At 33.4% G+C, this 14,058-nt stretch overlaps 2 protein-coding genes and 2 long non-coding RNA genes across 5 annotated transcripts; 1 reads left to right on the top strand and 3 right to left on the bottom strand.

Annotated features, from left to right (window-relative positions):
- Positions 1-509: 509 nt before the first annotated feature.
- LOC131026181 (uncharacterized) lies at positions 510-857 on the bottom strand. Its single transcript, XM_057955953.1, has one exon. The coding sequence runs from the start codon at positions 855-857 to the stop codon at positions 510-512; it is 348 nt and encodes a 115-aa protein (XP_057811936.1).
- A 4,595-nt stretch (positions 858-5,452) lies between these two features.
- LOC131025433 (agamous-like MADS-box protein AGL27) lies at positions 5,453-8,729 on the bottom strand. 2 transcript variants are annotated; one of them, XM_057955208.1, is made up of 7 exons: positions 7,999-8,729; positions 7,083-7,161; positions 6,734-6,786; positions 6,534-6,633; positions 6,166-6,207; positions 6,031-6,072; positions 5,453-5,927 (listed from the first exon to the last, which is right to left on the bottom strand). In XM_057955208.1, exons 1-7 carry the CDS (start codon positions 8,181-8,183, stop codon positions 5,841-5,843), a joined length of 588 nt encoding a protein of 195 aa, XP_057811191.1. In that variant the 5' UTR covers positions 8,184-8,729; the 3' UTR covers positions 5,453-5,840. The 2 variants fall into 2 exon arrangements, with proteins under 2 accessions (XP_057811191.1, XP_057811189.1); XM_057955206.1 differs by having other exon boundaries at positions 5,695-5,930.
- LOC131025434 (uncharacterized) lies at positions 5,683-7,002 on the top strand. The gene is made up of 2 exons (XR_009102173.1): positions 5,683-5,940; positions 6,383-7,002. It is a non-coding gene; the product is annotated as an uncharacterized LOC131025434 (long non-coding RNA).
- A 656-nt stretch (positions 8,730-9,385) lies between the features above and the next one.
- LOC131025435 (uncharacterized) lies at positions 9,386-10,473 on the bottom strand. The gene is made up of 2 exons (XR_009102174.1): positions 9,918-10,473; positions 9,386-9,799 (listed from the first exon to the last, which is right to left on the bottom strand). It is a non-coding gene; the product is annotated as an uncharacterized LOC131025435 (long non-coding RNA).
- Between the last annotated feature and the right edge of the window lie 3,585 nt (positions 10,474-14,058).

Consider the following 14,058-nt stretch of genomic DNA (forward strand, 5'->3'; position numbering starts at 1 on the left):
TGAGTGAGGTTTATGGTTCAAATCACGAGAGGAAAAAAGGTAGATTATACATTAAAGGAGAAACTGTTTCAAGCATTTACTACTTCTAAATCCTAATCGACACAGAAATTGCGATACATGAAAGGAGAAGACAGAATGTGCATATGCATATTGACATTTATTCTTTGTACACTCTCCTTGTTCATGATTAATAGTGTCAATATATAGATGAAGATGAAGATGAAGATGAAGATGAAGATGAAGATGATTGATGAAGATGATCCTACCACATAACATAAGTAGGCACAAAATCAATGCCTTGCAACACATGATCTGCTTCCTTTCCCCTCCATCGCTCTTCTCAACATACATAGCTTAGTTTAATTGCTTTGATCCTCTACTACCAAATTACATCCCACCGTGTAAATGCCTCACAACACCTTCCACGCTGCCATCACACTAAGCAACCATTCATTCTAACTAATTTCCCCAATTTTTACACAAAATTGAAAAATACAAATTCGAAATTCTTACGAGCAGCATCTTTCCTGCTCGGCGCAGCACAGAATACTTCTCCCAATCATCGAAATGCTGGAAACCACTCCCACGAAGTAGAGAAGCATCACCAGACCTAGAACCCAAGGCATCAAAACCAACCCAATGAAGAAAGTCACCGATCCACACAGCATCAGGGACAGGGAGATCCCCAGAAGCAGCGACGCGAATCCCGCCGGAGTCATCTGCTGCGCCGATCTCCTCCGCGCCGGGGATTGCTCCGAGAAGTCGAGGGGCGGCGGCGGAGATCTGATTATGTTCAGAACTAGAGCTGACAGCTCGTGTAAAGCCTTGGACCGATGATCTTGATGATTCTGCGTCATCATTTTTGATTTTTATATCAAACTAGTTTTAATCGAGAAGAAGAAGAAGAAGAAGAAGAAGAAAAGTGGTGTTGGTGTTGAGCGATTTGGGGAGGAAGGGAAGATATATCACAGAAAAAGCGTGTGTTCTTTTCCAATAGGGAGAGGGGAGAGATGTGGGGACTCTCTCTGCCTTGCTTTTCAACTTTCTTACACTTTTTCTCTTACGAGTTTGGTTTGACAAAGAGAGATCGGGACACGGATCCTCTACTATGCACCTCATTTGCCTATATGCTTCATTGTGTTGTACGTTGCTTAGGAGCATTTATTTTTTAAGATTAGTGTTTAATCTTATTGATACTTGGACAAATTCTTTATTTATCAAGATAAATTAAAATTTTGAATTGTACCAAAGGCTTTGATGTGTTATATTATTTGAGCTAATTTTTGTTTGATCATATCCTATTGTAAAAGTGACATTAAAAATTATTTTTGAGGATTATAATGTATAATCATACTTATATTTTATTAGTTATGAAAATTAACGCTTCTAATATTTAAAAAATAAAATAAATTATAAATTCATGTAAAGATAAAAAATCTTTCTAAAAGTTTCATTTACATTTTATTGCCAAATAACTAGCTTACTCGACTTACGACGGATAAACAATTGTTGATAAAGAACATATAAAATTATTGAAATTTTCAAATTTGATAAATATTTCAAAAGTATTTGCACATTATCTTAACTTCTAATTTATTTATTGTATGAAAAATAAAAATCGACCGTCAGAAGTAATTGTCAATAAAAAATGAAAATTGTGCATAAGTGTGTTAGTCTAATCATAAAATGGTTAACGTGTAAAATCAAATATATCAACTTTCGTACAAGTTTTAAAATTAGTATTTGTTTATCAATTTGTATGTTTTCTTAAAAAAAAAAAAAGGAGGATTGCATTCCATATAAAAGTCTTGGGCAAAGGTACAACACCTCAAAGCACGTGGTTGAGGAAGAAGGTTTGGATAGGATGAGAGAGAGGCCACATAGGGGTATGAGTGACATATTGGATTAGTGAGTCAGGTTGTAAGAAGAAGCGCTTATCTTTAAAGAAGATGTAAGAAATGAGATAATGTGTATGATCGGTGGCGGGGAGCCTCACACGTCTACATCGCCGGTGAGCCACACGCGCAGTCGGTCCAGTATAAATAAAATAATTCTAGTGCGGGCCCAGCTGACTTGGGCCTTATCCATATCGGCCCACCACCCCCGCTAATTATTAAGTTAATACTATTAACTACTAATATAATCTGTGACGCGGCAACAGTAAATCAGTCATGCATTTTACTTGCTTCTTTTTCGAGGGAGAAATATAAATTACACTAATAACAAGATGCTTAACAAAAGATGCCAAGCGGTAATTAAATTATTTATTTCTCCGATAAAAAAGAATATTTATGCGGGATATAATCGGTGGTAGAGTAATGAAAAAGAAGTTACGAATATTTAAATGCGTCCATACTTGGCTCAAATTTGACTACAAATCGGTAAATATATAATATGCTTGTTTATAATAATTAGAATATATCATATAGCCTTGATGTGATTGACAACCTTCTCCCATGCAAGTGGGATTTTTATTTATTTTAGATTTTATAGTAGATGATCAAATACGACTTCTACTTGATTTATGGCGGAATGTGATTATTCATCGATGTTATTTATGCATCTGAATTTTTTTGAATGAAAATGCAAAAAGGCAATGAAAAGAAAAGAAAAGAAAAGGTTGTTGGTGGGGTATAAGGTGTTTAATTTATTGTATTTTGGCGATGTGGAATTATGGTAGCATAGAAAAAGGCAAAATCATGGTGGGGGGGTAAGTACAAATTTGACTAATAAAAATTGACATCTCAAAATTCGTTAATTGCAACTTGCAAGAGATAGGATATAAATTAAAGACGTGGTTCATATATAATTGAGTGTAGGGCACGTATAGCATTATTGCAATAATGAACATGACATTGACATGTCGCCACCTGAAGTAAAGTTGCAACGTTTGGATGCATTTTCGTAATTTCGTTTTGTATATTATAATATAAGGTGATAATAAAACATAGCAGAAATTATATAAAAATGGAGATGTAATGTGTTTCGATAAAAAAAAAAAACGTGGATATAATATACGCACAGAGCAAGTGTAATCAATATGTAGCATTAATTGAATTATCAATATGGGTGATTCTGTCTATTCACAACCCCCCATAAAGTAATAGTAATAAAAAGTAATTATAAAATTACTATTTTATCCTATTATTAATATTTTCAAATTAAATTAAATTAGAACCCTATTTTTTTATAAAAGATATACTTACGTTTTCGTATTTTTCTTGTGGTAACAGATTCTATCACACAAAATCCACATGAAAATAGATCAAGCCAAATAATCATCAATTGAAAAACACAACAAAGAATTGACAACACTGGAACGTTGGAAACTATATTAAAATTTTCAAAATTTGAGAATATAGCATCCGTTTTCAACAACCATAGTAAGTTACTAAGTTTGAGAACAAAAAAATGACAACCTTAATAAAATCTAACTTGTGAAGATGTCTCCAACAACGTACATGCTTCACATAAGTTTATCTTTCCCATGGCATTGATGAACTCGAGAAGCCATTGTCCTCGTATTCTCAACCTTGACAAAGAACATTTCGATGAAACCTTGGCTAACGAATCACAAAACTTGCATCAACTATTAAAATTTTATATTCATCTTTGTCAACCGCATTATTTGTAAATCTATTTTATTTTTCACAAAAGCTTTTTGAAATTCTCAGCTGTTGATCAGTTGTGTGGTGTGGTTGGGGACTATGGTAAAATTTGAAATTTAATTTGCTTATTAAAAGAATTAAAAAGAGTTTTCACCGTGAGTGGCGCCTGCGTATGAATTTAGTTTGAATAAAAAAAAAATCACATTTAATTTTGAGATTATAAATTATAGGATAAAATAACAATTTTTATAATTATTTTTAAATAATATTTTATATGAGGCTATAATAAATAAAATGGAGGCTGTGAATATCATCATCCTCTTAAAATAGTACGTCCTCCGTCCAGCTTCAAGTGACCAAAAAAAATTGGGCACGAAGATTGAGAGATGTGTGATAAAGGTGTAAGGTGGTGGTGAGACAATTCAAAAAATAATGTTAAATACTTAATTTTATTTTTAATTTGAATTGGATCATTTGAAATGAGACGGAGGGAGTACTCCGTGTAAATAAATAAAGCAATATAATGTAAGGTGATGAGCACGTCAAGGCAATGGGCAAATGGTGTTTACTATCTCAGCCCAATTATAGTCGAAGTCGGAAAATGGGCTGTCGATAGTTAGGCCCATTATGCTGCTCACAGTAACACTCACACAACGCTTTGCATATAAACAAATTTAACAAGCGATAATTGATTTTCTTCAAGAAAAAACAAGCGATAATTGATTAATTAATGTGGAAGAAAATATAGTCCTACAATTTTAATTTTTTGAAAATTATCAAAGCGCGCCTCTCAATATGGGCACAACCCCAAATATCCAATACTATGATTGGGCTTGACTTGTGCTGGCCAATTTGATTTCTAACCCCAATTTAGTGTGCAACTTGTAGAAGCAGAAACCTGACCCAATTTGTTGTTTTTCCCAACTCTCTTCGTCTTCAACATCATTTAGCAGTCTCTTCGAAGGTGTGAAAAGCCAAAAACGAGAGAATCTTCAATGGGGGTCAGATGCTGTAGAAACCGTGGATGGAATTATTATTTGCATTTGAATATTGATCAAAGCGATGTTCTCCATTAAATTTTACTATTTCGTTCATGATTGATTTTCGACCCAATTTGCCTTCTAAATTCGTCTAGCTTGTGGAGGTGCTATTATTATTATTATTATTATTATTATTGATAAATTATATAAGCAAATAAAAAGAAATTAAAAATTGCGCGACGAAAAACTCTAATTCAGGACTTCAGGTCTTGGACATTAACCTTCTACCTTAGGCCAACACACGCATACAAGGTGCTGTTATTTTGGTTTTTGGATTGTGAACTCCTTAATGTTTGGATTTTGAATAACTGTGATACTCACTTCTTTATATATTCTCTCTGTCTCACAAAAATATGAACATTTTTATTTTGACTATCCATCACAATTTATTTATTTTTTATCTCTATTTTTCACTTACAATACACTTTTACCTAATATTTCTTAAAATTCGTGTCACTTATAAATGTTCATGGTTTTATGAGACGAATGAAGTATTTTTTATGGATTTTTAGAAAATAATAATAATAATGAACAAAGAGGATTGGATGATGTGTGGACGTAGCACATTTGGTGTTGCGTAGCTTGCCGATGAAGCTATGTGCGTTGAGAAAGTGAACGTGTAGTCGACGTAGATGCTATTATTAATTAAAGCTACGTCATTAATATTGTAGCACTCATATTCCACCACGTACATTTATTCTTTTTTTTTGTTCTTTCCCTGCAACCAATCCAATCCAGTATTCATGATTTTTATGATGTGCATCCAAATTTTAAAATATCTAATAAAGTAATTTACTTAGTATCTAGACTAAATAACGTAGATTTAAGTAGAATTAATCACAAGTGGAGTATCTTTCTCAACTTAAATATCCCACCGCATAATTTGGCCAATCCTCATCGCACCTCGCAACTAGAAATACAAATACAATTGGACGTAGTGTTTTTACTTTTTTACATTTTACCACGGATGTTAAAAACTTAAAATTGCTTTTCCTTGTTTCTATCCACTATATATACATGGCTGGTTTCACTCATGCTTATCGAACTGGAGAAGAAAGAGGAAATTGTATGATTTGCTCGGGCTTTCAGAATGTAATAAAAACAAAGCTATGAATGTGTTTATTGTTACTGTATGGTGGCGATGATGACACTCTTATTTGTCGACGACATTGTTACATTCTGAGAGCTTGAGCTAATCACTCATTCTCTCCTCGAAAGGAAGCGCGTTGAGATCGATCGTCGGTATCTTCGTCTTGCTCTTGCCCTTGCTCCCGTTGATCTGTTGTTAATAGGTGAGTTACATCCTTAGTAGTTCCCAATACATCACTTCACTTGTATTATGTATCTAATCTTTATATATATACATACATATATATGTATACCTTCTCCTGCAGCAGTATCTTCTCTTCCTCCAACAGCTTTTCCTGTTTAAAATTAAGACCTAAATGAGGTGCCTCTAAACATTTTCATTTCTGTAACTAGTAATCCAGTTTAAAATACATGCTGCAAATCATTACCTTTTCCTCAAGGCTTGATATAGTCTTCAGAAGCAAATGTGTCTGCATAAGCAACAAACTTGGCAATCATAAATATAAATCCTAAGATGGTAGGAGGCAGAAACAGTATATATAAGCTCCTTCCTAGCATTTATAATTTTTTTTAATATTTTTTATAAGAAGACAAAACAAACTTTTCTCATCTTGTATTATAATTTTTGCCTGAGCTCCTTCCTAGGTTTGAGAATCAATGGACTTATCTGCTTGGACTGTAATTGGTCATAGCTTTTAACAAAAAACAGTTTGCTGGTAAGCGGCATAACTCAATATATCGCTTCATTATGTATGGCTTATATTATAGTTGAGATTAAGAATGAAAGTCCAATTACCTTAGTTGCTCTGGCCTGTATTAGTGCAGTCTCAAATTGTTTCTCAAGATGCATAAAGTCGGCGACGCTGAGGTCGTCAGCGGATGGCTCCTCAAACTCCCTGCAAATAATTAAGTAGAAGAGCTGTTGTAGTCATGAATGCCAACTTAACAAAGTAAAGAAAGTATAAGGAGAGGGAGAGGGAAGGATGAAGTGGCTGCCTTTCCACTACTTGTAGGAGCTCCTCACATGTCATGAAACGCGAATATTTAGCCTGACATGGAAACACAAAACCATTAATAACCTTCACAACATCCAGCATATATTCATACAATTAATTTAAGACTATGACCCCTGTTTTCATTTATAATTCAATCACTATCTAAAACTCATTTACCACATCCGCGGATTTCACCACATTAACGAATACGGTTATTTATGTATAACATTGATTTATTCATGAATTTTATTAATTTATTCGTTAATCTCATTTCGCACGGTATATATATTGTCCCGTAAATTATGTTTTGGCTTCTACTAAAGACAAACCCACATAACATATCTGCTTACCTGTTTCTCACAAACTTGAGTGGAGGGGCCTGCCTCTGTCTCAGCACGACTATGATATCGTTGCAGGATCTCACTCAAGCTGGATAGCAATTCAACTTCAGCTAAGTCAGAACATCAGTCACAAACAGAAGAAAACACCAAAAGCAGGAAAATAATGAAGGAATCTTTCATCACTCAAAAGTAATAAAATTTTGTTTCAAGTGAATGATAGATATAAAAAGGAAGACAATGCAGGCACATGTGCTAGCTAGCACTATTCATTCCAACAAAATTTTATACATCTCTAACAAAAGCATCTCAGCAGCAAAAAACTCATTACATTAGTATATAGGCCTGCAATCTAAGTAATCAAGCTAGTACATATATTTTGATTGATGCATGGTTTTTTAATTAACTTGCAAGCAGTAGACAAGAGTTGAGATATTATTGCATGCACATACATACAGGAGTGGAGAAGGAAGAGCAAAGAAAAGCTGCAGCTGAAAACGTTCCTGTCTATATTATAACATACTCGAATTGAATTATCTCAAGCAGCCTTCTCAAATGGAGTCGTGTTAATTTGTCTGTGTATAACAGAAGTCCAATTCCATGAAAGATCATGTCACGTTTCGATCGTTAAAGCTATCAATTCTCTGAAGGAGAAGTAAATTAAAGCCAGCATATAAAAGAGGAAAGGAAATTAACTCCCAAAAAGATTAAAAATCTCAAATACCGAAGTAGCCGGTGGTAGATGGATAAAGTTGAGCGATACGACGTAGCACAAGGTTTTCAGGGGAAGAAAGGGATGGAAATTAGAAGGCGACACCTTTATGCTAAATTAAGCTCCGAGACTTCTATTTTGGGAAATCAGCAACTTGGGCCAACCTCAGCTTACATTGCAATGGGAATTTAATTATATATAAAAAAAAAAATTAACCTGTTGGTGCTGCAGTAGTGGTAGAGCTTGCCTCGGCAGGAATAGATTATGGCGCCGATATCCAGATCGCAGAGCACCGATAGCTCTTTAGCTTTCTTGAGCAATCCATTGCGGCGCTTGGAGAAGGTAACCTGGCGCGAGCTCTTATCTTCGATTCGCTTAATCTCGAGCTTCCTCCTCCCCATTGATTATCTCCCAAAATGGAAAATTAGGTCTGGAAATGAGAGGAGGAAAGCGAATCTGGGATAAAGTTAGATGCGGGATGGGTAGAAACGAAACGCAGAAGGGAATATTAATCTTGTTTGGAAATTGGAAATTGGAAGGAAGGAGAGGATGACTGAGTATTGAGCATCCACGTAATGGAAGGGAAGGGAGGGCCCAAACACTTGGCGTATTGCTTAGTGTCGCTGCCATCGGCGCCTCTCTGTAGTTTCCAAATATATAAAATGTGCGTTTGCTGGATTTGGATTAGCTCAGTAATGACAGTGTTAGGTTTGTGCCCATAACTAGCATTCAAGTGCATGCCAAATTGCCAATTCCCATGGATGGAATGGAATGGGAGGGTAGATTTAATTAAAAAAAAAAAAAAACAAGTTGTTTGAGATTATCAATAAAATAAATATTTTATGTCTATAGCTAGTTTTTTTTTTTACTATCCACATTAATGATTTTACGAATGTATTGGAACGGTGGTGTAAATTACTCGAGGAATTTAGCGTTCGATTTTCACCGTCTTACAATTTCCTGCGTATTGATATTTTTAATTAGGGATATTTACCATAAAATACACGAACTTTCAATAAATTTTGATTTTTCTCCCAACCTTTAAACTTTGAAAAAAAATACATCACCTTTCAATTTTTTCTGATTTTTCCCACAGCGACTCTTTCCGGTGAAATTAAAGCTGAGGTGGCATACTGTCACGACCGGCCCTAATTAAGGATAATTAAGCCGGGGAAAACGTGACTAATGGAGGGAGATTAGAAGCGGGGTAGAAAGGGGAATAATCAAACAAGGAAAGATCGCATTTCATCCGAACTTACTAGTTAATTGAATCTTTGTGGCTAAACATAAGTTATATTATAAATGTCCCCTTCGCTGTCAAAGATTAAGTTCGATCCTTCATTATATATTTACCCTTTCTATCCCCGCTTCTAATCTTCCTCCCTTAGTCATGGTTTCCCGGCTTAATTATCCTTAATTAAGTCCGGTCGTGACACATACTAACGCCAACATAGAAAATAAACTAAATAAAATTTATGTTTTATTAGTTGAGGTGGCACATTAACTTAAGTCTTAAATTAGTTGATCCCTCACGAATTTCTCTCAAAAAAGAAAAGAAAAAGAAAGCCTCACAATTAACTACAAATTCTGATCTGAAACTTAATCAAACAACTCTACTATCTTATTTTACATCATATAATCAAGCTCAAGCAAAAGTCTTCAATCACAAAAGTATCGAGCTGCTCAAACAAAAATACTCAAACATACTTCACAACAAGTAACATCACTACAATAAAACCAAATGCAAAATTCATCATTTTGATCCTCAACTTCATCCTTTTGAGGCTCATCTCCATTTATTTAGTCAATGTTTTTTCTACAGCATATGTACGAGTTCGTCGAATTCCTCTAGTGAATCTGAATCTCCAACTCTATCGTAATTCACATCATCCATCAAGCTTCGATTGTGCAGTTGCTCCAAGGCTTTATCTCTCTCTGATTTCATTGTCAGAAAACAAGCTTTGTAGTGCGTTGTCAATTCTGGGTCAATCCACTCCCAAAAGCCACAATCTTCCCACTACATGAAATCGAAAATCAGGAATCAAAATATATATAGGAAGAACAAAAAAAAAAAATAGAATCAAAATATACCACTATGCGTCGACAATAAGCATATCTTCGCTTTGGGTTCTTACTGGTATGTGAAGTCTGGATGACCACAGGTATCTCATGCTTGTAAATTCGTAGCGGAATTTCGGGCGCCATTTGAGAATTTGAGGGTGAGCGTGATGACTAGTTGTTTCCCATAGACATGGCTTCTCGATTTCTTCACCTAAATTGCTGAAGATGTGCAAATGTTGTGAGGATGAGAAGATTCATTGTTCGAATTGCTGATTTTCATTGCTTGGTTTGCTGTTGGATGAGCATATTTGTCAATGTTTTGAAGAACCCCAATTTTTCTTTGAGCAGATTTGCTGCCGGATAGAGGAAGAGAATGCAGATTTCAAGATCCCTAATTTTTGTTTTAAAACTCTCACAAAACGGCGTCGTCTCATACAATTGAGAACGACGTCGTTTTAGATAGCCGACGATTGTGCCACGTTGGAAATTCAGGCGGCCACCTCAGCTTCGATTTTGGGTATTTTAGATGCGTGGGAAAAATCAGAAAAAATTGAAAGGTGGTGTATTATTTTTCAAATTTTAAAGGTTGAGGGAAAAACCAGAATTTATTGAAAGTTCGTGTATTTTACGGCAAATATCCCTTTTAATTATATTACATATATACTTTATCTTTAATAAATTAAATTTGATATTTAATTATAATTATAATTATGATAAACTTGGGATGTTAAATTTCATGAACACGAGTACACGACAGCTTGTAGGGGGGCGGATTGGAGGGCAGATTTTCCACATTCGCCTTTTAATTTTTTATTTCATATATATATATATATATGTATATATATATATATATATGTATATAAAGGTTAAACAGAGAATGCTAAATATTTAAAGAATAGAAAATTCGCGAAACAAAAACGAACATATGTATAAATTTGATGAACAAATCAATGTACCGCATGAACATCAATTTGCCCCAGGTTCGAATCCTGCTGGTGGCGAATTTTTCTCTTTTTTTTATTAAATACGTCTGTTCGTTAGTTATAATGATCTGTTCATAAAATATATAAATTTGTTCAAAATGAAATATATAATAATTCTCTGTTTAACTTGACCATATATATATAACCTCTCTGTTTTGCTTGAATAACTAGTGTGGCAAATGGCAATGTGACTCCATTATCATTCCAATTTACCATACTAATAATTCCTCGAAAATTATTAGTAAGTAGAACAAAAATAATATTTCGTTCCTTGGTACATAATTAAGCTAGACTGGAATAAGAAATACGTACGTTCTATAATCTATATAAGGAGTGAGGCGTGTTGGAGATAAGAGAGCATCATTATCAGAAACAACCTGCATGCAGGATTGTAAAAAACACTATACTAATTAATCATAAATCTGAAGATTAATTTATTTTTCTGCCTACCTGTTATTATTAATTAGTTATTACCACTGTCACGGTTTGACGCACAATATGACTCATCAGCAAAATGCATGCATGCATGCATGCAGAAATATATAATGTGATATATGCGGATAGAATTTAGGGATCTTCTTTTTACGTACCAAAGTATGGGCAATAAATAAATAAAAGTTATATGTAATCAATAAAAAGTTGAGATCATTTGATATACTGTCTAATTGGTTATTGGGTTTCGGATAATTCGTTAACTGAATCGAAATTTTCGGGTTTGGTTATCCAATAATCGAATTTTTTGGTTATTGTGGTTCGTTTTCGGGTATCATTTTTAGAAAAATTCCGGGTATCGGTTAACCCAATAACCGAAATAACCAAAAATTATTTAATAAATGATTTAATATATATATATATATATATTATATTTTTTAATTATTAATTTATTTATTTAAAAAAATCAATTATTAGCTAAAATAAAATTATGATATATTTAAAGTATAAGAATAAGCTTTAGTCTAGTGGACAAGTTGCTTTGTTTATTTTCTGGAGACTAATGTTCAAATCCTCTGTCTAGCAAATTATTTGAATTTTAATTTTTTAAATGGGTATTTCGGATACCCAAATAACCGAATCGGGTAACCGAACACCTAAAACGGTTAGTGAAATATGACAATTTCGAATTCGGGTAACCCAAAATTTGGGTATGGATAACCGAACCCGAACTGATCGACAACCCTAGTAGGTAGTGCCTAGCTGGATGTTATTATTTATTTTTTATTTTAAAAAGAAAAAATGGAAAATCGATCAAGACCACCTGCAGCAGCAGCTAGAAATGTGGTTATTGACATATAATTTTGATATATATATATGAGAGAGACGTAACATCTGAACAAACTATAGTTCAAAAATTTTGTAGGCCACTAACTTAAGGAGCTTTGCAAAATTAGGTCACATTTTTTCGGGCTTGCAAATTTGGGTAATTTATTATTAATTTTGGCGTAAATGAGTAAGATTCGTGGAACGGCCCAAAAAGGAAAACGTGTCAAGATTCGTGGGACGGATGGAGTATATATGTTCCTCAAGATAACGATAATTATTTATATATATATATAAAGACATCTTATACTATATAATAGGAAAATATTAATTTTCTCTTCTACATGACAATATAAAATTTCACTATTTGAATTTTTTTCAAATATCTTTTATTTATACTTATTCTCATTATATACATTCTCAAATATGCGAAATGGATAGTGAAAATCAAATGTTAGCCACCAATTTAATTGAGTTCAAAATTTTTTGTAGGCCACTAAGTTATGGCACTTTGCAAAGTTAGGCTACATTTTTTCGGGCTTTCAAATTTGGGCAATTTATTATTAATTTCGGCATAAGTGAGCCATATTATAGCCCAACCGGACCCAAATGTGACTTATTTACGCCGAAATTAATAATAAATGACCCAAATTTGCAAATCCGAAAAAATGTGACTTAATTTTACAAAGCGCCCTAAGTTAGTAGCCTGCAAAAATTTTGAACTCAAACAAACTATAGCCAGCTTGATTCATTCGTTTGAGTTAAATGAAATGTACGAAACAAATTTAAAAATGAACAAACATTTTGGTTCAACCCAAAATTATAATTTAATTATCTAAATTTGTGAAAGATTAATGACTTTGACTCTGTCGTTAGAGTTGGTGAAATGCAATTACTAGAAATTGAATGCACATCAATACAAGAATGAACCACATGCATGATCAGATGGCCGATTAATTAATATTCTTTTATTTTTATCAATTTAATTAGTCTCGTAATAAATTAGGCTAGCTAGCATCGTAACCTTTGAATATACTTAACACTGTATATTATTGATAAGGTTACATTTTTATGACCATATGATAATGATATTGGGCATACAAATTAAAGAGTACATAATAAGTCATGATAAAGCAGATGGTCACACAATTAAGATTATACTGTCAATAAAGCGTAGATTTAGCTAGGGTTGAGTATGTAAATGGATTGCTAATATCGCTATGAAATTAGTAGAAAAAGATTATGAGTGATTTTAAAAAATGGAGGCGACAAGAGATTTTGGAAATAAATTAATCAAGACATCCTGCCATTTTGAAAGCAACAATTCAATAACATAGGCCAGATGCTCTTTTTTATTTATTTAAGTGTCTGCTTTGAATTTGGAGCATCGAAATGGCGTGCAAATCGTCTTTTACCAATAAGGATGCGTTCTCTTTGGTTGTAAATTTATCATGGGAAAAAGAAGGAAAAATAAAATTTCACCCTTTAAATCAATCAATTTTTTTTTCACATTTTTTATTTGACCCTTACTCATTCCTCATTTACACTACAAAGAAGGGATAATATCCTTTAAAAATAGTGTGATAATATTATCTCTCATTTGTAGTGTAAATGAGAAACAAATAAGGGTCAAATAGGAAATATCATATGGGAAAATAAAGGAAGAATTTAAAGGGTGAAATTTTGTTTATCTTTTATTTTCTCATGCTAAATTTACAACCAAAGAGAACACATCTAATGGTAACAATCTTATTCACTCATTTAATTTTAAATTCGTCGGAACACTACACAAGTACTCCCTCCGTCCCATTAAAATTGGCCACATTTCTTTTTTGGGTGTCCCACTAAAGTTGGCTACTTTTCTTTTTGGGTAAGATTTAATTTAATTAAACCAACCATTAAACTAAATTTAATTAAGATTCTAACTTAATTAAATATCTCATCTCCTTCTCTCTCTATAATATCGTGTCTCTCT

The sequence above is a fragment of the Salvia miltiorrhiza genome, chromosome 5 (assembly GCF_028751815.1).
Source record: "Salvia miltiorrhiza cultivar Shanhuang (shh) chromosome 5, IMPLAD_Smil_shh, whole genome shotgun sequence".
NCBI lineage: Eukaryota > Viridiplantae > Streptophyta > Magnoliopsida > Lamiales > Lamiaceae > Salvia > Salvia miltiorrhiza.

What these genes read in the sequence shown, in the direction of transcription:
- LOC131025433 (XM_057955206.1), bottom strand. Translation starts at nt 8,183, where the DNA reads ATGGGGAGGAGGAAGCTCGAGATTAAGCGAATCGAAGATAAGAGCTCG. An exon ending in TACAGGCCAGAGCAACTAAG is followed by an intron (nt 6,208 to 6,533) that starts GTAATTGGACTT and finishes TTGCTTATGCAG; the next exon opens with ACACATTTGCTTCTGAAGAC. An exon ending in TATCAAGCCTTGAGGAAAAG is followed by an intron (nt 6,073 to 6,165) that starts GTAATGATTTGC and finishes AATTTTAAACAG; the next exon opens with GAAAAGCTGTTGGAGGAAGA.
- LOC131026181 (XM_057955953.1), bottom strand. Translation starts at nt 857, where the DNA reads ATGACGCAGAATCATCAAGATCATCGGTCCAAGGCTTTACACGAGCTG.